General features: G+C 39.7%; 1 protein-coding gene across 1 annotated transcript in view; it reads left to right on the top strand.

Annotated features, from left to right (window-relative positions):
- The window catches only part of LOC107680061 (uncharacterized), a 45070-nt gene extending 24003 nt beyond the window's left edge, over positions 1-21067 (top strand). The window contains exons 27-58 of the mRNA XM_016475823.1: positions 399-659; positions 1191-1451; positions 1531-1794; positions 1897-2157; positions 2243-2503; positions 2778-3041; positions 3217-3480; positions 5323-5583; positions 5900-6157; positions 6240-6500; positions 6642-6908; positions 7034-7297; positions 8047-8304; positions 8414-8674; positions 8826-9086; positions 9260-9520; positions 10648-10914; positions 11031-11291; positions 11472-11732; positions 11857-12117; positions 12235-12492; positions 12662-12925; positions 12998-13258; positions 14235-14495; positions 14619-14879; positions 15016-15276; positions 15369-15629; positions 16971-17258; positions 17425-17477; position 17516; positions 18083-18148; positions 20605-21067. Coding sequence (XP_016331309.1) covers positions 399-659; positions 1191-1451; positions 1531-1794; positions 1897-2157; positions 2243-2503; positions 2778-3041; positions 3217-3480; positions 5323-5583; positions 5900-6157; positions 6240-6500; positions 6642-6908; positions 7034-7297; positions 8047-8304; positions 8414-8674; positions 8826-9086; positions 9260-9520; positions 10648-10914; positions 11031-11291; positions 11472-11732; positions 11857-12117; positions 12235-12492; positions 12662-12925; positions 12998-13258; positions 14235-14495; positions 14619-14879; positions 15016-15276; positions 15369-15629; positions 16971-17258; positions 17425-17477; position 17516; positions 18083-18148; positions 20605-20882 — 7751 coding nt within the window. The 3' untranslated portion in view covers positions 20883-21067. The remainder of the gene's footprint in view (positions 1-398; positions 660-1190; positions 1452-1530; positions 1795-1896; positions 2158-2242; positions 2504-2777; positions 3042-3216; positions 3481-5322; positions 5584-5899; positions 6158-6239; positions 6501-6641; positions 6909-7033; positions 7298-8046; positions 8305-8413; positions 8675-8825; positions 9087-9259; positions 9521-10647; positions 10915-11030; positions 11292-11471; positions 11733-11856; positions 12118-12234; positions 12493-12661; positions 12926-12997; positions 13259-14234; positions 14496-14618; positions 14880-15015; positions 15277-15368; positions 15630-16970; positions 17259-17424; positions 17478-17515; positions 17517-18082; positions 18149-20604) is intronic.
- The last annotated feature ends 4022 nt before the right edge of the window (positions 21068-25089 follow it).

Here is a 25089-nt window from a genome sequence, read left to right on the forward strand (position 1 = left end):
TGTGGCAGAGTCTTAACTTTGATAAAGAATATCTCTTTGGTTTTGAGACTTTAGTCTTTGCAACTTCAGCTTGTAACACTCCAAAGAGAAAGGAAAACTTGAAATCGCATCATATGACCCCTTTAAGACAGTCAGCTCCCTTTAGAGATACATTCTCATACCCCCCACCCCCAACTGTATCGTGATTTGTTTAACATCTCAACCGACTTGAATCATCACATATTTTACAGATTTTCAACCGGCTCAGGGTGCATCATTACATCCCTAGTGTTTTTTTTTTTTAAATACAATATCTGATTTAACATAATGTGATGTCTTTAGATAAATAATATTTCATTGTAATAAAATGTTGACATTACTGATTAGCATGTTGCTTTGGTGTTCTTTTGTTTCTTCAGCACCATGTCCACCCACTCAGGTGTCTATCCAGTCATCCTGTGACTCAGACACTGTGTCCGTTTCCTGGCAAACATCTAAGGGCTCTGTGTCCTACATGGCTGTTGCCGAGAGCAGCGGAGGTCACAGGATGACTTGCAACACCAGCCACCTCGCCTGTGATATTACAGGCCTCCAGTGTGGACAGACTTATCAAATTTATGTTTCTGGTGTGGATGGTGACTGTATTGGATCCAGAAGTGAAGTTCGCATTCTTGAAACAGGTGAGACTTACAGTTTTTATGACCATTTGCAATATATAATGCTGACAAATGACAAAATCAAGTGGGCACACACAGCTCTTCCAGATTCCCTTTTTGAATGACGAATAAAGACTACTGCCATCTGCTGGCATGGAGAGTTATTTTGTCTCAAGCATGTACAGAACATACACGCTATTTGGTTAGAGTCTATGCGGTATGTTCAAGCTCAACTTTTTGGCCCTGATGCAAGTGACAAGGGGCAACACCACAGTCTGCTTTCAACGTGCTAGTTCTTTTTTTTTTTTAAGATTTTTTGCCTTTATTATGAAAGGACAGAGAGTAGACTGGAAGGGAAGCATCAGAGAGAAAGGTCCGCAAGCCAGGACTCAAACTCAGGTTGTCCAAAGCGAAACGGCGCTATATGTCAGTGTGCTGCCCACGAGACTATCAGCGTAGATGATGCACTAGTTCTTTGATGTCAGGATTAGTGTGCCTATGCCTTTAGGTGAGTGGTCCCCTTGTAGTGACCTTTGACCTCTATGTCCCCTTCAGCCCCTTGTGTGCCTCAGAATGTGCAAACTATTCTGGAGTGTCAAGCTACTGTTCTCGATGTTACCTGGCAACAGACAGGTCAAGCCCATCGATACCACACCACAGTGAGGAGCAGCGATGGTCAAGTGCTGGGGTGTGACCCTAATACAACCTTCTGCCAAGTTCCCAACATCCTTTGCGGACTGACTTACAGTGTGACGGTGGTCGCCTATAGTCAAACCTGCAACAGTTCCCAAAGCTCTGTGCAACATGTCACCTCAGGTACCCGTATATACCTAAATAAAATATTTCGTATTTCAATATTTGGATGTCTCTAACATTTCTTTTCTGCATTATTTAGCCCCTTGCCCACCAGATGCTATCTTTGCTGTCTTGGACTGTGATTTAAACACGGTGTCTGTGTCCTGGGACTCTAGTGTAGATGGTGTCCTCTACATCGCACATGCCTTTTACTCCTATAACAACAACGATTATTACATGTGTAACACCACAGAAACCAGTTGTGATATCACTGTTACCTGTGGCATGGATTATAATGTGACTGTAGTGCCATTAAGAGATGGCTGCACTGGGGAGAATTCACCAGTCCAGCATGTTACGGCAGGTTTGTCACATTTAATGAAACTTTAACACATCACCAAATAGCTATTTGTTTATCTGTGTTTGTCACAAAATTCACTTTTTGGATGTGTGTTTGTGTATAAAGCTCCTTGCGTTCCCCCCATGTTGGACGTTGAAATGGACTGCCTGTCTGATTCGGCTTGGCTGACATGGGAAGAGTCAGCAGGGGCGGAGCTCTACATCGCCACAGCAACTGACAGTAATGGACAGGTGTACCAGTGTAACTCAACTGAGACCCAGTGTACAGTTGAACAGCTACAATGCGGAAGATTCTACAACTTTAGTGTCACTGCATCTAACAGTCAATGTGACAGTCCCATGAGCAACACTTTGCAGAGCGAGACAGGCAAGAGAGTGGGCTTGTAAAGGATGCTTTTCAATGTAAAACAGACTACATAATTTTACACTTCCTGTCTCATTTTCTCTTTCAGCCCCTTGTCCACCTCAGAATGTGATCACGTCTGTGGGGTGTGACACTGGTACGGTGAGTGTGTTGTGGGATGAGAGCGTTGGCGCATTAAGCTACACTGCTACTTTGGAGCGTACAGATGGAGAGACCACCTGCTGCACAGCAAGCTCCACTTCCTGTGAGGTCACTTCCCTTCCCTGCGGCCAGATGTATGTCCTGACAGTCACTGCTGAGGGAAGGACATGCAACAGCTCTCAGAGCCTTGAGGTCATCATACGGTCAGGTAATACACACTGATCATTCAACCCGGTTACCAATGCTGCTTTTATATACATTTTTCACTTTATCTATCGGAACTAGCATTCAGCATAATTTTGGGGTTGCAAAACCTGAAATTCTCATAAATTAATAGAAAATAACAATCCTCAAGGCTAGGCACCTCCTTCTGTTTCAAAAAATTGTACTCCATTTTAAAGAGTTTCAAACCCTATTGTGTGAAAAATGCCATATATCCTGGGCATGCTTTTTCCACCATCACAGTGTATTTCAACCCACAGTTCCCTGTATTCCGGAGAGTCTGGTGTCCATTACTAGCTGCAGTGATAATGTAGTCACCATGTCATGGGTGAGCAATGAAGCTGGTGAGCTCTATATAGTCCAGGCCTTCAGTGCTGATGGGTTATTCTCTGACAGCTGCTCAGGGTTTGGTCAGTCATGTGATCTCACATCACTGATGTGTGGTGTGCCATACACTGCCACAGTAATAGCACAGGACAGCATCTGCACCAGTCCGCCAAGTCAAGCTGCTTCAATCAGGACAGGTATGTGTGATTTTATTGCAAAATGCATTAAAAACACTGATGAACCATATGGTGCGGAAATATCTACTATACTGTAGTTATTCACGACAAACCTCAAACTTTCCTGTTTCTAATAAATCTATCTGTCTAACAATCACTGATTTGATTCACTGACAGTCACTTCTCTCATGTCCAGTGCCCTGTGTGCCGAATCATGTGACCGCTAATGTGAGCTGCCTAGGGAACGACCTGTCTGTGTTCTGGGAGGAGAGTGCAGGAGCAGACTTATACACGGCTGTACTTGAGGACAGTAACAGCCATTTCACCAGCTGTCAGAGCATGAACCACACCACTTGTACAGTTAACAGACTTGTCTGCGGACAGACCTACCGTGTCAGTGTGACAGCATCAGACGGATACTGTGACAGCTTGCCCAGTGCCGTCACTGATGTTCATTCAGGTAGAAAGCAGTGAGAACAGATTTACATGCACACAAACACGTCAAATTTACCTAAAAGTCATTTTTTTAATGTTTTTAATCCAGAATTCATATTCTCATTGGGTTACACACCCCACAGTATGTTAAATTGGATTCTGAATTGGAACAAGAAGATAAAAAAATAAACTGAATAGCAATTCAAAGATATTAAACGCAGTCACTCAAGAAACAGTCCCTGACATTTTGCAATAAAACATTTCTGTATCATATTACATAGGGATGTAACGATTAACCGCAAGCCGGTCGAAAATCGATTCAAATATGTGACGATTCAAATCGGTTGAGGTGCCAAACAAATCGCGATACAATTGGAGTAGGAGTTTATATGAATGTATCTCTGAGGGGAACTGACTGTTTTTAGAAAAGTTTACGTGGTATTTTCTTTTCATCTTGCCTCTGAACAATGCATATTAAAGTAGTGTTCATAAGCGCAGCGCTGCTTTGTTTACAGCGGTAACCCAGGAAACACTGTATCATTGCTGTTCATAAGCGCCATCTGCTGGCAGAGAGTGAATCTGCGTCTCATTCAGCTCGTCTGTTGTTTCATTCAGATATGTTTTATGTAGTCCTTAGTTTGTTCATATTAAAGGGGTCCTATTATGCTCTTTTACAAAGTCTTTTGTTTTGGGGGTGTACTAGAACAGGCTCTCATACTAGGTTGTTATTTTTCACATATTTTACATTATTACAACACCTCTCTCCCCAGTCTGGCATGAACAGCTCGAATAGTTCCTGTATCAAATGAAGACCCGCCTTCTGAAATACGAAATGTGTTGTGATTGGTGAAGGCCCGCCTTCTGAAATACGAAATGTGCTGTGATTGGTTAGCTGGGCCAGTGTGTGTTGTGATTGGTTAGCTGGGCCAGTGTGTGTTGTGATTGGCAGCACTCGGCGCCTGGTCGGGAAATGACAAGCCCCTTACCATAGCCGCCTGCGAGCTTCAGTGTAAATATTGCGTCAAAATCAAATCAATTTGAGCGTGATTTAAACCCGTATGATTGTAACCACTCTGAGTTCGTCTGCCTTTGGAAAGCTAGTGTGTCTCCGACATAGTGATAACACTCGTTGCCTTCTCTAGTGCAGCTCAACCAGGTCTCGTCCCATTCGTCGATATTTGTGATATCACAAATCCCAGGAAAATATGCGTTGTAGTCCAAACGAGTCGTTCGTTGTAGTTTTTGAAAAGTGATATCTGTTAAATAAAATATCTCCTTTTGAAGTGGACTTTAACTTTGCAGATCTTTTTTATGCTCAAACAGCAACATTACAGACTAACTAAAGTTGAAAAAGCGTAATAGGACCCCTTTAAGAGATTTATTTTATTTGTGTAACTAACTTGTTTGATTTGGGGTTTGTTTTAAAATTTTAATTTAGTTTTATTATATTTCAATTTCACAAAGAAATGTGCAGCAATAGCCTAATAAAACGACACCTTTTCATTTACTGTATAATGTTTTCAATGTCATTTTGTTAAAGAAAATCATGAAAAAATCGAATCGCCAAGTCAAAATCGTGAATCGAATCGTGAGTTGAGTGAATCGTTACATCACTAATGTTAAATTTGTTTTGTTTGTTTTTGAAAACTACGTTTCTTTGAATTTCAGTAATTACTATTTAAATTTGATTAAAATTTGGAAATTAATTTGGAATTTAAAATGCATTTGTAAATAAACTCTGAATTCCGCTCACTGGTAGACATGCTCCAGGGTACTTTAAAGAATACCATGGTACATTGATTTATTTATTTATTTTTTTAATGTAGCATGACATTGTTTAACTGGCAGATATTTGTCTGTATTTCAGCTCCTTGTATGCCTCGTAACATTCGGGCACTAATTGACTGTCAATCTGGTGTGGCTATATTGTCGTGGCAGTCAGGCACTGGGGCAATGCAATACACTGCCACAGCTGTAAGTGGATCTGGCCATGTACTCAGCTGTGAAAATAACGAAACTAACTGTGAGCTGACAGGACTGGCCTGTGGTGAGAGCTACAACATCACTGTGTTAGCCGAAGGACAAACCTGTAGCAGCACTGCAACCATGAGTGGACACCTGAATACAGGTGAGCAAAAACCACTGGGAACACATCCTAGAATACAACCGAGCAATACCATAACAAACACCCTACTACACATAACACCCTAGCAACCACCTAACAATGCTCTCCACCCTCCATAGCCTTTACTGTAGCAACGTCCTGGTAACAACCCAGTACACCATAGTAAAAACATAATGATAACCACTCAGAACACCTCCCCGACTACATAGCAATGCCCTTGCAACCACCCACAATTGCTAGCACTGTTGTCCATTTTTGTACTACTTTACTATATTTTGCACAACTATAATCAATCGCTTTCTTTTCATTGTGAACTCAGGTCCTTGTGCACCTCAGAATATTGAAGTGCAGTACGGCCTGTCTATTGGCCAGCTGTCATGGGACAGAAGTACAGGTGCTTCCATGTACACGGCGCAGGCTGCCCCTAATCTGGGATCAGTGCGGTCCTGCTCCACCAGTGACACCTCCTGTGCCCTCTATAATGTGTCCTGCAGTCAGACATATGACATCACTGTGACAGCACACAACAACGTCTGCCGAGGAGCTGCTGTGTCTGCATCAACTATTCTAAACACAGGTATATTAAATTTGCAATTTTACCAATGATTTTAGCGCTTTCTGCACAGACGTCCAACAACTGACTCTTTATGCTTCACCAGAACCCTGCCCGCCCCAGAACGTGCAAACCCATCTGAATTGCGCAAGTGATGTAGGGACTGTGTCTTGGGAGGAGAGTTTGGGGGCAGTGGCATATGTGGCTTTCCTGGAGGGTCGCAATGGACACAGCCTGTCCTGCTACACAACTAGCTCCAGCTGCAGTGTGACGGGGTTGATCTGTGGAATGCTTTACAGCACCCAAGTACGCGCCATTGGAGAAACTTACAACAGCACAGACAGCGAAACAGTTCTCTTCACATCAGGTTAGGCATCTAAGAAATGACAAATTAGGAACCATTTACATTCTTTGGCATGACAACAGGAATTTGTTGCTCTCATGTTTAAATAACAGAGAATTGTGCCATCTACCAAGTTGTTCATCACTGCTGTGTCTTTGTGTCTAGCCCCCTGTCTACCAGATTCCAGTTCAGTCACTGTTGACATGAACTGTGAGAATGCCACGGCATTGTTCAGGTGGGCCTGGAGTGGCGGAGCTGCATCCTATGAGCTCACTGCTATCAGTAACAATGGCTACATCGCCTCCTGCATTTCCCAAGAGAATTTCTGTAGTATCAGCGAACTAGCTTGCGGACAGACTTACACAGTCAGACTCACAGCAATCAGTGATGAATGTCAAGTTACTCAGGAGACGGGAGTGACCTTCCAAACACGTGAGTAACCATATTTATATACATTATTTGCAAAAGGGACAAAACACGTGCAATGTAGCTGTAGAAAGTGAATATAGCTGATAACGGGAATATCAATTTGAACTAATTTTTCGTTTGACCTCTAGGCCCCTGTGCTCCCTTGTATGTGAACGTGGACCTTCGGTGCCAGCCTAGCACAGCCGTAGTGACTTGGGAACAAAGAGATGATGTGCTATACTACCTTGTTAGCGCCACCCTCAGCACAGGAGAAGCAGATACAGTTTGTAACTCTACAACTGACAGCTGTGAAATTAGTGGGTTGCAGTGTGGAGTGGAGTACGCCTTTACCGTCACTGCCTACAGTAGGCACTGCCATAGTGATGCCAGCAGCACTGTACACATTACAACAGGTAGATGATTCTATCCTTCAAATTTAATCTTGATCTATATACAGCAGGGGTAGCCAACCCTGCTTCTGTGGCCTATTTCACAAAGCTGGTTTTAGTGGCTACGCAGGTTGAGCTTAGTTTGAGTTTAATTTGAGCAGACTCCTGTTTTTCTGGGTTCAAGAAGATGGATTGATCTTTAGCAGTATTCATCACCATGGTAAATTTAGCTACAAGGCTAACCTGCTCTGGAAGCAGGTTTTATTCTGGTGCACCTACTCCAGACTGTGAGTCTGCTGAACTTGATCTAAACTGGGATTCCTTTGGTTTTGTTAACTCTAAACTTGAATCTGAAATGCAGAGTTTGTTCAAAAGAGTTGGTTAACAGGCCACTGGAGGGTTACCATCATGCAAAGTTCAGATCTAACCCTAAACAAACCTACCTGAATGAGATCATCGAGGTGTTCAGGATTACTTGAGAAAACAGGCAGGTGTGTTGGAACTGAGGTCTACAGGAAGGTAGCCCTCCAGGAGCAGGACTGGCTACCCCTGATACAGAAGAATTCAATCCACTCACAGTACACCCTAGCATACTATAAGACATAAACTTGTCATGTTCATCTTTTTACAAGCATGCAACAAAAAGTGCCAGATTGTAGACTCCACATTATCACACACACCAGATGATAAATTTCAAACTTGCTTGAAAAAAAAGTTGATGTTCACTAGGCTTCAACATCACAGTGAAACCTCTGCTGTATCTGTTTCTTCAGAACCTTGTCAACCAACTCAACCGACAGTTTTAGGATCATGTGATAACAATACAGTTCTCTTGAACTGGAGTCACAGCAGAGGTGCAACAAATTACACCGTACATATAACAAGCAACCTAGGATACGCAGACTCCTTCCAGACATCTGAATCTACGCTAACAGTGGAGCTTCTTTGCGGACAGACCTACACCTTCACAACACTGGGAGAAAATGATTTCTGTGGCAGCATACCAAGCAATCCTGCGCATTTTACGACTGGTATGACCCAACACTCAAAAGCTGTTGAGAAAAGCCAAATTCACAAGTGACAAAGTTGCTAAAGAAAAGACTTTCTGGCATTTATATCAATCACTGCTTTTTTCTATAGCCCCATGTGTGCCGTACCACATTGAGACCTATGCAGAGTGTGAAAATAACCTTGGAGCTGTCAGCTGGGCTGGCAGTGATGGCGCAGATATTTACACCGCCATTGCCGTAGGACAGGATGGCCACACGCACGTCTGCATAACAAATACAACTTTCTGTATCTGGGAGGAACTGCACTGTGGAGAAATGTACTTTGTCCAAGTCATCGCCAATGCCCAAATCTGCAACAGTGAGCCCAGTGATGGCACAGTCATCCACATGGGTGAGTGTCTAAGAAAAATTTACGTAGAGTTATATATAAGACAACAATAACTGAAACTACTTTGCAGTTCTATAGCTGTAAAGTGACTATATGCTTTTTTTTTTTGGTAATCTAACAAATGGCTGATCGAGATTGCCTGTATTGTGTACAGCTCCATGTGTCCCTCAAAAACTGGTGTCCTCTTTCGACTGTGACATGAGAGTGGGTTCCCTCACCTGGGAAGCAACTGAAAATGCTGAGATGTACCTGGTGTCTGCAGAATCTAATAGCGGTCACCGGGTGGAACTCTCAACAAATGCCACAAGTGCACAATTCTCTGAGTTCAACTGTGGTCAGCCGTACTATCTGACTGTGCAAGCGGTGGGAAATGTATGTAGAAGCCACCCCAGTAATGCTTCAGTACTGAAGACAGGTTAGGACCCTCTTACTCACTCACACACACACACACACACACACACACACACACACAGATATGGTGTCAAAAGAAGTACCTAACACTTTAGCTTTCAAAAGGACAGCACAGGCTTGGCATAACACTGTCCCACTTGTGAATGTCTTGGATTATGTCATTCTGTCTTCTTGCAGAGCCCTGTACTCCAGCAGTTGTCGTTGGCTTTATGGACTGCATCTCCAACATTGCTACTGTATCCTGGGAGCTAGCAGAAGGTGCAGAATACTACACAGCGACAGTTCATGGCCCAGATGGGCCTGTGGGAACATGCATGTCCTGGTCATCGAGCTGTGGCATGCCCAAACTGTCCTGCGGTGAAACATACAATGTTAGCGTGATTGCCTCCAGTCGCCAATGTAACTCAACACCCAGTGCGCTGAGCTTTCTTAACTCAGGTAATGCAAGCAAACAAATGACAACATAAATATAAGACACAAATACACAAGTCTCAGCACAGGTATTATACTGTACATTAAAGCACTTAAGCCACATAAAAATTCTGGATCATTTGTAGAAAAAAATGGCTCGCATTCACAAAGAAGTTTCTCCTGCAATTTTCAGCAATCAAATCCCACTGTGAATGGAACTTAATTAGCCTTAGCATAGATATTCTGAGTAAAGCCTGGACTCTAATCGGTGTAAGAAAATATGATGAGGATGTTGAAGATCTCGATGTTTATTCCAGCATAGCAGTGAAAAAGTATATGTAGTACCTTGGGTTCAGAATGAATGAACCCCAGACATCCTAAGCTCAAACCTTTTATACAGTTACAGTTTACTACCCTTAACAGAACATACTGGTCTATATGTTAATGAAGTTCTGACACCTGATTGTCTGAGATGGTTCTCGGTGTCCCATTCCCATTCTACAGTTGGTCATTATTTGCTCAGGATGTGATCATCCCAAATGATCAAGAAACAACATAACTGTTTCAGACTTTCATCTTCTCTATAATAATTAAACCATCTTGGGAAATGAGCATCAAACATCTATCATGGAGTAGAATCTGGGTCGGGGCAGGCTCTATAGGGATTATGTGCAACAGACTTCCGTATTCTGTTAACCGGGTCTCGTCGCTTCCGGTTCAAGTGTTTTGTATATGCTTTGTTAAATATGAAGCAGTTTTACTCAAGATGCCTTCAAAGTAGATACCAATGATGATCATAACCAATGTCCATCACATATGCGGACTGATATCTAAAAGCCCCCAACACTGCACATTTTGCATCTCTCTTTTGTCTGACACGCCCATTTCAGTCCTTGTACTCTCTACTAATGGACAGGTGAGTTGAATCAGGTGTGTTTGAATAAGGAGACATGCAGAATGTGCACTGCTAGGGGTTCTCCAGGTATGTGGTTGGGAACCACTGCTCTATTCAACTAAATTGCACAAAGACAAATTCAAGGAAGCTTACACTTTTCCATTTGTCAGTAAAGTTATGCCATCAACATACAGGGATTTTCTTTTCATATTCTCCTGGCTTTGGTGAATTAAGATGACTCTTTCTCTCTCTTTTGCAGTGCCCTGTGTTCCTACAGGTGTGTCTGTGGTGCTGGACTGTGCCACTGCTGAGGCACATGTGTCTTGGAATGCAAGCTTGGGGGCACTGCACTACGTTGCTTATGCCTGGAGCAGAACATTTAACTTCATGTCCTGTGAGACCTCTGGGCCTGTTACACATTGCACACTTAGTGATCTCATCTGTGGAGATAATTACACTGTTCAGGTGATTGCTGCTGGAGATGAATGCTCCAGTTTGCCCAGTCAGGCAGAAATCTTCCGCACAGGTATTTTTATGCTTGTCTAGTTGTGTTGTTGTTGTTTTAGATTAAAAGAAATCTGTTCTATCTTTTGATTTTTATATATTATTCTACTGAATGTTATTATTATATGTTTCCTCTAGTTCCCTGTGCCCCGGAGGTTACTGCTACAACCTTGGAGTGCTACTCTGACTCTGTACTGCTGCAGTGGACACCCACTGATGGGTCTATTTCCTATAATGTTGATGCCAGGACACCAGAGGGACTCGTCTCCACCTGCTCCAGCAACTCCACTAACTGTGAACTGAGGGGACTAGCCTGTGGACAAACATACAATGTTACTATGGTATCATATGATGGACATTGTCACAGCATGCCTGGCACAGCCCTGACAGTGGCATCGGGTAGGAAGGAGAAAATTTATTAAAATGCAATACCTACATGTAGCAATGTAATAATTCTAACATTATTATATATATTATTATATACTGATTTCTGTTTCATGACAAAGCTTATCTTTCTCCAACTTTTTGCTCTCTCTCTCTCTCTCTCTCTCTCTCTCGCTCTCTCTCTCATATGAACAGTACCCTGTCCACCTGAGAATGTGGAGTCAAATTTGCTCTGTTCTTCAAACTCTGCCCATGTGCAGTGGAATCCTGGTTCAGGGGCAGAATCATTCGAGGTGCATGCCATTAGCACAGATGGTCAGATGACAGGATGTGACAGCACAAATACTTCCTGTGTTATGCCTAACCTTGTATGCGGTTCCATTTACAATGTCAGTGTGCTTGCCATTGGCCACCACTGTAATGTTTCAAGGAGTGAGATCACAACACTCCATTCAGGTTGGTGACCCCTAATAAAACACAATACAATGCAGCTGAACTTTTATCCTTATGACAGTGAGTGCTAGCATCTCCCACCACGACTGTAGAATGACCCAAATATTAATTCCCATTTTGTCCCCAGTGCCATGTGTTCCCAACCACATTCAGGCAAACCTGAGCTGTGGATCTGGTGTGGTTGATGTGTCCTGGCAGCCTAGCCAAGGAGCTCTCTCTTATACTGCTGTCGCTCAGGGCAGCGGGGGCTTTGCGTCTTCATGCAACAGCAGTAGCACTACATGTGAGTTTAGTAATCTACTGTGTGGACTCACGTACAGCATCAGCGTGACTGCCTCCGACCACGTGTGTACAAGCACACCGAGTAATAGTGTACAGTTGGACACAGGTAGGATGACTGTACACACATAATTCACAGATATTTGAATACCCATTGAAATGAACAAAATTTTGCTTGTCCATTTCTTTTATTATATTTACGATCAACTTTTTTGTGACTGAGCAGTTCCGTGTGAGCCACATGGAATCGTCGCTCAAATGGAGTGTAGCAGCCACACAGGTGTAGTGTCCTGGGAACAAGGAGACCACGTTGCCTCCTACCTGGTCCAAGCATCCAGTCCAGATGGGCACCAAACATATTGTAGCAGCCCCACCACCAGCTGCAGATTAGTCAGCTTGCATTGTGGCCAAGCCTACAACCTCACACTCACCGCCCAGGACAGCCACTGTAACAGCCAAAATGCCTTTTCACAGTTACAGTCAGGTTAGGAATTGTTCCATATTATACTTCTTCAGCAACATGGAATGCAGAATATGGCAGTGTTTCTGGCACTGCTATACAGCAACAGCACTGTGTTGCTATCAAATTTATAGACAGTAGTTTTTGTGATGTAAACAGCTGATATACGCCTCATATTCTTCCTCTTCCTCAGTTCCATGTGCACCTACCAATGTGCAGACTTCTCTTGCTTGCCTGTCTAACTCTGTGGCTGTGACGTGGCAAAGTGCCAGTGGGGCGTTGTCCTACCAGGCAGAGGGTCTCACTGTAGACGGCACCCATATGGTCTACTGCAATAGCAGCATGACACACTGTAACCTAGAGCATCTGCTCTGCGGGGAGACTTATAATGTGTCTGTGCTGTCTATGGACCACACATGCAACAGCGAAGAAAGTTTGTTCACACAAGTGCATACTGGTGAGTTTAAGAGTTTAAGTAAATTCTAAACCTCATTAGAACAGGTGTATGAAAGGTATTTTTCTTTTTTAGTGCCCTGTCCTCCTCAGACCATTGATGTTGAGGTGAACTGCTCTGCTGGCTCCATGACTGTCACATGGCTAGCCAATCCAAATGCAGAATCTTTCCATGTGAGAGCAGAAACCAGTGGAGGAGCTTTCCTGTCATGTGATTCCACTAGCACCAGCTGTTCAATCAGTGGCTTGCCATGTGGAGAGTCATATTCTGTCACTGTAACATCTGTCAGGGGTGGCTGTGAGAGCCAGCCCAGCACAGCTGTTAATGTCACCTCAGGTAATCTTCACAACAACACACAATTACCAGCAGTCCACCGATATAAAACAAAATGACAGCAAATGTCATTTTGGACATGTTATTTTTTTAGACAATATTCTCTGAACTGAAGAGAAATTATTTACTAAAGAGAACTGAAAACTAAAATTGTTTATTACCCATTGAAAAGGTCAGGAGATTTTGAAACTACAGTACCACCATGTCTACATCCCATTGTTTTGCTGCAGTTTGAAACAATGTTTTGAAGCTGTCTACGCCTCCAACAAATTATTATTTTGATAATCAATTAATCTAACGATTAATTGCCTAATCGTCGATTATTTCACAGATTAATCAGTAGGCTTTGTTCAATTATTCAGCTTTTGCAATCCGTTAAAATATCAAGTTTCGTTCATGTACATATAGAGCTCATTTATAACAGAAAATCAAGTTGTAATTCTAATTGAAAGCGACACTGACACTGTTTTTTTTCCATGTTTAATACTGTAAAGCTGCTTGATTTAAAGCAATCTAATGCATAAAATATTTTATAAATAAATGTGACGTAACTTTACCGGAGTGCTGATTGCAGGCTTGTGCAAACCTCCACATCGCTATGATCAGATGCTTTCTTAACTGCTGTTTTCCTACATTTGTTGTGTTTATTTTGAATATTTCCATATTCATCCAAACGCTGCTCGCAGCAGGCATATGAAGTATATAAAAAATGGATCGGGATATCTGTTTACCGTCGTGCTGTATCCAATGTAGGCAGTATTGATTTTGTTGCATTGCTCATGTCCAGTGTAAGACAAGGGAAAGCCGACATTTCTGTCAATCAACTAAGACACAGTTAACATCTAAAGTTAAGAGGCTCCTTGTACTGTATTGTCACAGAAAATAAAGAAAAACACAGGTAAATTTACTGCAAAGGATGTGTGTGTGGAAATGCCTATTGATGCTAGCAAGCTAACAGACTGTATTTGCGTATTTTTAGCTCCATGTGTTCCTCAAGGAGAGACAGGAAACCTGGACTGTGTTACTAACTCAGCTTGGGTGACTTGGCTACAAGCAAAGGGGGCGGAGTCTTACACTGTACTGGCAGTGGAAAGGGGCGGAACCAACTCCAGCTGCTCAGCCACAGATCTGCACTGCAATGTTCCCGACCTGCTGTGTGGAGCCACGTACACCTTCCGCATTACTGCTGTGAACTCGTTCTGCAGAAGCGCACCCGGCAATGCCTTCCAGATTCAGACAGGTGCAAACACACTCAAACATCCTTGTTTTCCATTTTGAGATGTGGACTAGCTTTCAAGCTACATCCACCAAACTGTCCGAATCTGTCATCACAGTCACTGATCTCTATCGTTTCTGTCTGCAGCTCCATGTGCCCTCACCTCCATCACTGCACATACGAACTGTTACAGCAGCCAAATCACAGTTAGCTGGCAGCTGAATGAGGGATCTTCCTTCTATGTGGCCACAGCTGAAGGTCATGACCAAAGCATTTTGATATGCAACAGCACTGGCACGTTCTGTGACCTCTCCGGAGCGAAGTGTGGAATGCAGTACACCATTATAATTTCTGCGTCCTCCGACAAATGCAGCAGCTTGCGGAGTTCCCCTCTTAAGACGCACACAGGTACACAACTACTCAACACGACACTTAAGTTTTCGCATCAAGGCACACTGCATATGTGTGAGATTTGAGAGCTATGTAAAATCTGCATAATTCACACCCACCTTCAGTATAACCTCTCTATTTAATTCTCTTACAGCACCTTGTGCTCCTCAGAATATAACTGTGAACCCAGTGTGTGACTCAAACGGCATGACGGCAGCATGGTCACCTTCCCTGGTTTCCGAGTCATACTCACTCACAGCCAGCAGTAGAGACGGAGATGTCCGCACCTGCAGAAGCACCGCAAACAACTGCACTCTGCTTCACCTGCACTGCGGACAGATTTATGATGTTAGCATAACCGCTTCGGCTGGAAACTGCACCAGTCTGGCCAGTCAGCAGGTCACCTTCTATACTGGTGAGACCACATGTTGGCTCGAAGACAACATGAAAAGCATTATATTTTGGTGTGAAATTCATGACATACTGTACTTGTTCTGCTCTACATAGTGCCCTGTGAGCCACAGAACATGATTGTGGAAGTGCAGTGTGACACTGGGACTGCCACACTCTCTTGGGTGGAGGGCCAAGGTTCTCTGCAGTACTTCACAACGGCTCAAACCATGGATGGGCACACGCTTCACTGCGACACCACGAGCACGTCCTGTAGAATTCACGGACTGACTTGTGGGACATTGTACAACTTCAGTGCGCTGGCTTCAGATGGAACCTGTAACAGTTCCCTCACTGTGCCAATCCAGAGGGGAGCAGGTATACAACTTAAAACACAAACCCGTTATACATGTTTTTAGTATGATATTTACATTACTGCAAAAATTCGATTTTGCATACCAATAATGATATTTCTTTGTGTTCTTGCAACATTATTTTCAGGAAATTTTCAATTATGCAAATTTTTTTTCACATATACATTTTTCACATATTTCAAAGTAGCAATAATTAATGTAATCTATGTGTCCAGTTTATATATCCTTTTCTCACATTTAGCAATTTGAAAATTGGTGGATGAGTAATGAGAGTTGGTGGATAATGTATTTTGCTCTTAAGTTAAAGTGATTGTTTTCTTGACACTGAAAAACCCTAATCAAGTGTCTTTTGAACCAACAAAAATCCTGGTTACACTTTACTTCGATAGTCCACTTTAGACATTCTACTAACTATAAGTGACTTTGTAACTACATGTCAACTACATGTCAACTAATTCTCATTAATTTGCATCTACATGTCTACTAACTCTCAGAGTAGACTGTTAGGGTAGGTTTAGGGTTAGTAGAATAAGTTGACAAAGAAAGTGTTAGAAGATATTAAGCAGACAGTCTACTAATACTCTACTAACTGCTAGTTGACATGTAGTTGCAAAGTTACTTACTGTTAATAGAATGTCTAAAGTGGACTATCGAAATAAAGTGTTACCAAAATCCTTACTAATCACTGTTATATTATTATTTATATACTATTATAGTATAATTTTACATTAGCTTTTGTTTTAATATTTTCAAATATTTTTAATATTTTTAGAGTATCTTAATTTTGTTATTGCATTTGTGCATTTGTCATTTATTAGTGTTTGTAAATATATGTTGGCTTTATTTTTTTAAATTCATTTTTAGTCATTTTAATACTTCAACATTTTTTATGTTTTTCATTTCATATTAATATTTGATTTATTTGAATTAATGAAAATAATTTTCAATAAATAATGAACAATAATTACTCTATTATAGTGCTGTCAAATCGATTAATCGCATCCAAAATTAAAGTTTACAAAAAAGTGTTTACTTAAGATGTGTACTGTGTATATTTATGTCTATATACACTGAACAAAATTATAAACGCAACACTTTTTGTTTGTGCCCCCATTTTTCATGAGCTGAACTCAAAGATCTAAGACTTTTTTCTATGTACACAATATATTACATATATTTCTTAAATATATACATGTATGTGTGTATTTCTATATATAAATATACACAGTACCCACACATATATTATGTAAATGCAAACTTTTATTTTGAAAGCGATTAATCGCAATTATTCGAGTTGACAGCATTACTCTATTACTAATTAACCCTCTGCTGATCTCTCCTGTAGTCCCATGTGCTCCTGTCACCGTGAGGGTGAGGACCCATCTGATGGTTGATGCCACTCTCGTCAGGGTCTACTGGAATTTTGTGGACTGTCCTGACGTCACGTACCTGGTACGAGTGACCGGCGATATCCAGGACAACCCAGAGTCCCTTATGGGCGTGTCATCCTACTGGACAGACATCAACTACTTTGAGTTTCCTGTTCCCTGTAGCACCTCTTACAGTGTCACTGTGCTTGCACAAAACTCAGCTGGGATCAGCAGACCATCTCAGGCTGTTACTGGTGTCACAGGTACCAGTCAAACTTTCAATGTCAGAAAAAAAGGTTTAAAAACTCATAGTCAAAGGTTATATTAGGCAGACTGATCTCAAAAGAAGATCTCAGAATAATAAGAAGTTTGTATAGAACATGCTGAAATATTCTCTGTCTTGATCTATTACTCTGTACTCTCCCTCAGTGCCCTGTCCACCGATGAATGTCACCTTCACAGGTGACAGTTCCTCCGCCACAGTGGTCTGGAGGTCCTCAGCTCTTACCACAGGATACAGGGTTTACCAGCTGAGCTCTGACGGCAGGGTGCCTGTCTGTCTCACCTCAAACCTCAGCTGTGAGGTCTCTGGCCTGCAGGCCTCTAATGTTGCTGTGACAGCCTGGAACAGTGCAGGAGAGAGTCTTGAATCTAGAGTAGCTACTGGTAAGAAAAGCATAATTATTATAGCTAAGCTAGAAGCTAAAAATGATAGCTAAGCCCAGATGTAATATGATTTTTTTGTTCTGCATTGATTTTGGATGGAAATGCAATTTCCTCATTTACCGCAGTGCATGAACACAGCTTTGAACACATTTTTTTTTGTACCCACTCTACATTTCTTGCAAGAAACACGTAGTGTTACATAATGTAGCTTGAAGTTGTACTGACTATTTATTTATTTATTAAATTTTTTAATGAACTGAGAAAAATGTAAACGTTTTTTTTTTCTTCTTCTTGGAAATAGAGATTAGCTGTTATTTAAACCCTGAATTCAGTATGTGTTTAAGTTTAAGTATTTGGCATTTACGTTATTTGATTTTTGCATGTGCAAAACAAAACATATTTTGACGCATAGTTTTTACAGGTCAAACCTTAAACCGTCGGAAGAGAAATGTGGAATTTGCGAAGATATATGCATCACTGATTCCTGGTGAGATTAACTACAGACTCATTCTCAGCTTACTTGCACAATAATTAAGAGCATATAAAAATATACAAGGCTTTAAACATTCTATGAGGATGAGAAAGGTGAGGGGTGTGGGAGAAAGAGACAGGAAGGAAGGAAGGAAGAACTGATGAAAGAAAGAAAGAGAAAGAAAGAAAGAAAGAAAGAAGGGATGGGCATATCGATCCTGAAGTATCGATATATCGATACTGATGCGAGTATCGAAAGTATCGATACTTAAATAAAAAATATCGATACGAAGGTGTTTTATTTACCAGTGGTTTTGTTTATTAAAAAAAAAAAGTAATGCGTACAATATGCATTGAATTGGACGAATAATCTATGTTAGCGAATAATTGTGTAGGATAGAACTATTTTCCTGCTCATCTGAACACATGCAAATGCTGCAAGACAGAAGCAATCAATCACAGAGAGCATTCACTCACTGCTGACAGTACATTCAAACAGGGCTGCGTTTCCCAAAAGTATCATAAGAAAGCATTTATGGTTTTGGGAACAGCAGCCCAGAACATGCTTATCAGAGGACAGAAAAAAACATATGATTGAGTTTCACAATAAATAAACTGAAATTGTAGCCTACATAGTTTGTGCAATTACATTTATTTAAATTTAACGTTGAAAGATAATATTGATCATGTTCTATTCTGTAATGTTAATAGAAATCATACACTGTCAGAATAAAAAGGTTTTGAACACATTTTTTTTTGTACCCACTCTACATTTCTTGCAAGAAACACGTAGTGTTACATAATGTAGCTTGAAGTTGTACTGACTATTTATTTATTTATTAAATTTTTTAATGAACTGAGAAAAATGTAAACGTTTTTTTTTTCTTCTTCTTGGAAATAGAGATTAGCTGTTATTTAAACCCTGAATTCAGTATGTGTTTAAGTTTAAGTATTTGGCATTTACGTTATTTGATTTTTGCATGTGCAAAACAAAACATATTTTGACGCATAGTTTTTACAGGTCAAACCTTAAACCGTCGGAAGAGAAATGTGGAATTTGCGAAGATATATGCATCACTGATTCCTGGTGAGATTAACTACAGACTCATTCTCAGCTTACTTGCACAATAATTAAGAGCATATAAAAATATACAAGGCTTTAAACATTCTATGAGGATGAGAAAGGTGAGGGGTGTGGGAGAAAGAGACAGGAAGGAAGGAAGGAAGAACTGATGAAAGAAAGAAAGAGAAAGAAAGAAAGAAAGAAAGAAGGGATGGGCATATCGATCCTGAAGTATCGATATATCGATACTGATGCGAGTATCGAAAGTATCGATACTTAAATAAAAAATATCGATACGAAGGTGTTTTATTTACCAGTGGTTTTGTTTATTAAAAAAAAAAAGTAATGCGTACAATATGCATTGAATTGGACGAATAATCTATGTTAGCGAATAATTGTGTAGGATAGAACTATTTTCCTGCTCATCTGAACACATGCAAATGCTGCAAGACAGAAGCAATCAATCACAGAGAGCATTCACTCACTGCTGACAGTACATTCAAACAGGGCTGCGTTTCCCAAAAGTATCATAAGAAAGCATTTATGGTTTTGGGAACAGCAGCCCAGAACATGCTTATCAGAGGACAGAAAAAAACATATGATTGAGTTTCACAATAAATAAACTGAAATTGTAGCCTACATAGTTTGTGCAATTACATTTATTTAAATTGAACATTAAAAGTTCATCTTGATCATGTTCTATTCTGTAATTCTGTTAGTATAAATCACTGTCAGAATAAAAAAGGTTGCATTTTATGCATGCAACAGCCTGTCACTGCAGTCCCTTATGAAAATGAACCATGGTTTTACTAAAGTGAACGTAGTTCAGCTATAGTATTTGTAGATTTGCATGGTTACCACTACAGTAAACAAACATATTTTAACCATGTGTAAACAAAAATATAACCTAATAAGTTGCAATTAAGGCGTAGTGAATGTTAAAATGCGTTTCAAATATAAAGTGGATATCATTACCCATTTTACTCTTAGTAATTTAATAATTTAAAAGTTCAGTTTAGAAGTATCGTATCGGTATCGACGATACTGGCCTTTAAAAGTATCGGTATCGTATTGAAAACAAAATAAGTGGTATCGCCCATCCCTAAAAGAAAGAAAGAATGTTTTGCATAAAGAAAATGAAGTCTATTTTAGGACCATTCATAATATTTTTGCATTATTTTCATTACAAATAAGCACATTTTCCCTCAAATTCTCATAACTGTAAATATATATAAATATATAATGTTATAACTGTAATGAGTTTAAATATATAATAATTACAGTGTCATTTTTTTTGCATTAGAGTAATGAGAATTTGGCAGAAATGCGATTCATTGTCATGAAAATGATCTTAGATGTCTAGCAGGTTGAAGTTGTTGTTAATCAAATGCTGTTGTACTGTACTGCAGAGGAGCTGGCTGTTCCTGAGGCGAGGGTTTCTGTGACAGGACAGTCACTACAGGTGGAGTGGTCTCTGGTGACAGGGGCGGAGTCCTACACTCTGATTGTATACGAGGACACCGAAGAACAGCCAAAGGAGGTTGTGTCCGTGTACAGGACTGAGATTGCTACAGTTACTGACCTTGAACCTGCAACACGTTACTGCATCATCGTGTCTGCCAAAAACAACAACATCCAGAGCACCTATTCCCAGCCTGTGTGTGTCACTACTGCTGCCTCTGAGTAAACTGGCTTCCTGCAGGGTGGACTGTACAGGACTGTAGATACAAAACTAGCTGAAGCGCTGCCGAGTTCCCTGAACTAGCGTCTTCTCTTTCTTATATTCCATGATTACTACTAAAAAGACAACGAAATCGACCTATTTGTCTTATCAGAAATCTAAACAAATATAATTCAAAATTCTTGACTGATTATGTCTCCTTAACTAATCATTTTCTAATGAAACAAATCATAATAAAACAAATGACTGAATTTCTGTGATGTAATATCTAAAATATAATCATTTCTGTTGATTGAAAAACATAGACAAGGTCACTAAAAATGAAGAATAGATGTGAAGAAATTATACATTGATTGACCATAGAAACATGTTGTACTGTAACACATAGTTTTTAAAGAAAGTTATGTATTTATCTTAAAGTCATTTTCTGTAAGCAGTTCATAAAATGATTCAATCAAGAATGTCTGTGTAGTTAGATCAAATAAATGGTTAATTTATCAAGCACTAGTTTTAAACCATACATTGTATTTTCTGATGTATATGTGGCTTTGTTAACAATCTGAAATAGTACTTTTATACATAAAGCCAAATGAAAGAATTAAAGGCTGTGAATGAAAACTTCAAACATTTTGGTTCAAATGAATAGCCAAGCAATGTACTAATAATCTGAATCTTCAGCTTTTTTTATAATCCCCTAGTATAATGCAATATCATTTTCTTCTAAAAATCATGTTGCACGACTTTTCTTCAACAATCTGAAAGCAAGATTTTTCCCCCAGCCACAAAGCCTCAGAAGTGCATGAGATTGTGATACAACTGAAATTTACTTTTAAAAATTTACATTTAAAAAATGCATTTTTATTTTTTAAATACATTTAAATGATCATGATTGATCTCATGATAAAATGATTAAATCAGCTGTTTTAATTATCCATGAAAAAAAAAGATACCTATTACTATCTCAGTGTCCATTTGAAGTAAATAATTGAAAGTGAAGTGCTTCTCAACTAGTTCATCACAACTAGTTGTAGCTTTTCCCCAGCAAAATATCTGGACAAACAGATGGACGGCATAGAGTTGCAACAACTAAACTGGGTCAATTTTGACAGTCACAATGTGGAGTAATCCTTTGCTACAGGGAGGATTCGGGTAAAGTGGACCACTTAATGTGTAATTGAGATACTAGAGTTTTTTTTATTTTTTTATTACCCTTGTCAACTTTGAGGCTCAGCTGTAACAGCAGGCTTATTTGTCAGTGCTTTATGTTGTCATAATTATTACAGGTTGGAAGTTCAACAAATCAGTCAATATACTGTGATTGTAGTTGTAAAATAAAAATGTCATCATATCAATTCATGCATCACCTAATTTCATCGTAACATATAGCCTGGCCTACAGAAAAGAACATTTATGTTTAATCTATCTATAATAGTGTGTTGGTCATACTATACAATGATTTATAGCTTGTCTTTGTTGAATAATACAGAACATAAAGAGCTTTAAAAAATAATTGCATATTAAATCGCAATCGCAATATTGGTAAAAAAAAATCGCAATTAGATTATTTTCCAAAATCGTTCAGCCCTACACATTATCATAAAATAATCCTGCATCTTAATTACAAATTAGAAAAGCACCCTGTTTACTAACACATAGGCCTATTATAAAATAAATTCAGATTTGACAAACATATTTAACGATCCCAAAGGGTTTTTAATTCATCTGCTAACTATGCTGCTGTACACAGATGTCATCGTCTGATATTTTAAAGGGGTCCTATTATGCTTTTTCACTTTTTCAACTTTAGTTAGTCTGTAATGTTGCTGTTTGAGCATAAAAAGATCTGCAAAGTTACAAAGCTCAAAGTCCACTTCAAAAGGAGATATTTTATTTAACAGATATCACTTTTCAAAAACTACAACGAACGACTCGCTTGGACTACAACGCATATTTTCTGGGATTTGTGATATCACAAATATCGATGAATGGGACGAGACCTGGTTGAGCTGCACTAGAGAAGGCAACGAGTGTTATTATCACTATGTCGGAGACACGCTAGCTTTCCCAAGGCAGACGAACTTAGAGTGGTTACAATATCAAGACTTTGTAAAAGAGCTTAATAGGACCCCTTTAAAATAGTCAATAGACAGATCAACAGATGATTAATGACGCATTATAATCTCTCCGATCACCCACAAAACTCTTGTCAATCGCACATCAACTGACCAAAGCACGCAGACTGTGATCATCACAAACACTGGCTTTACATGGATGGAAAGGCCCAGGTTAACATCTGGGGACATTCTAAAACGCTTAACGTGAAAAACGCTTAACGTACCTAATCACCGACCAGGGAAACCCAAATTTCTGTCAAACCTTACTTGTAATAAACACTAACTACTGTCAAAAGAACGAGCCCTTCCTCCACAGATAAAGTGAATAATATCACATTAAGCGTTTTCTCCTCCATAGAAGTCCATTATAAGGAAACAGCTTAATGTGGTTTAAAGGGGTCATATGATGCGATTTCAATTTTTCCTTTCTGGCTGTCAAAAGAACGAGCTCTTGTTCAGCATATATTTTGTCCAATAACAATGAAGGTAATGACTGTTTCATTTTAAATAATCATAGAAAATATGTAAAAGCAATTATTGTCGAAATAAGTGTTGTAGTATAACCAGCAGGAGAGCAGTGATGTGTGAACTGAATTTGGGGGAAATATAGTGTGTTACAGTGAAGTTATTGACTATTTTGTCCAATAACAATGACGGTAATTACTTTTTTTTTTCATTTTAAATAATCATAAAAAATATGCAAAAGCAATTATTATCAAAATAAGTGTTGTAGTATAACCAGCAGGAGAACAGTGATGACTGAATCTGGAGAAAGTGCGGTGTGCTACAGTGAAGTTATTGACTATTTGTCATAATAAAAAACCATAACAAATGTGTAAAAGCAATTATTTTCAAAACATAACTGTTGTAGCATAGCCAGCAGGAGAGCATGATGTGTGAACTGAATCTGGTGACACTACAGCGTGTTACTGTGAAGTTATTGAGTATTTTATTAGTAACACTTTTCGGGTTTCGCACTTTGCAGACGGTCCCTTCGGACTTGTCTCTCAGATGCCAGCGCATTGAGATCAATGTATTTTGTGCAGAACGGAGGAAAGCTTGTTTTGAGGAACACTTGCTTGTAGCTCGCTTTCTACATAACTACGAAAGAAAAGAGGCGTCAATTGTGAAGTAAAAACGTTTTGCTCGTGATATATGGATCCGGAAAAGTCGAATCTGTGAATACCTTGCTAACTTTACCGAACTGTCACCTGTGAGAGTCACGCGACTCATGGCAAATGCGTGGCCCTGCCGTTCAGTCGGACCTGTGCCCTTCTGCTGTGATTTGGATTTGGTTGATATTCTGTATAAACTTCCTTCTTTTTTGGCACCTGCTGTTGTTTATTCCACAAGCATCGATGACGCACTAAAGCGATGTTGAAACTGGAAACTGATTGGTCGGCTATCATTTAAACTAAAGACGTTGCGTCACGTAATTTTAAAATGTCCCCCCCTCCCCTTTTTTTAATAATAATATATATATATTTTTTTCAGTTAAGTAACTATGACTACTTGAAATGTTTAACATTAGTACATTTTCGAAGCCTACTGTATATCAACTTGATCAAGTGGCTTTACTAACTAGTAACTATCTGTAACTAACTAACTAAATAAATTCAGAAAAGTTATATTTTCAAGTATAAGATACTCACGCTCTTGATGTCTCGAAAATCTTAAAATCAGCGTTCAAACGTGTCATCTCTTGGACTCAAACTAGCAGATGTGTCACTTCTCATTTCCATAACCAACTATTAACTATTTTGGAACAACTCGTTTGACGTGTTTGACGTGTATATATATAATATAACAATTGTACACACAAAAAGAAAGAAAGAAAGTGTCCCTGATTCATTATGTAGGAGAAGTGAAAGAAAAAGTCTGGGTCGACCAAAAAAAAAGGTCATTTAAAAGTGTAAACAAATTTATTTACACTTTCTTCCATTTTAAAGCATTTTTGTTTAAAACCATCCCGTATTGAAACACCAAAATCATTCTACCTAATATCATTCTTCAATTTAAAATGTTTTATTATTATTATTATTATTATTATTATTATTATTATTATATAAAACATTTCCCGTAGCCCCGGCCAAAATAAA

The sequence above is a fragment of the Sinocyclocheilus anshuiensis genome, unplaced genomic scaffold (genome assembly GCF_001515605.1).
Source record: "Sinocyclocheilus anshuiensis isolate Anshui unplaced genomic scaffold, SAMN03320099.WGS_v1.1 scaffold1137, whole genome shotgun sequence".
In the NCBI taxonomy this organism is placed as follows: Eukaryota; Metazoa; Chordata; class Actinopteri; order Cypriniformes; family Cyprinidae; genus Sinocyclocheilus; species Sinocyclocheilus anshuiensis.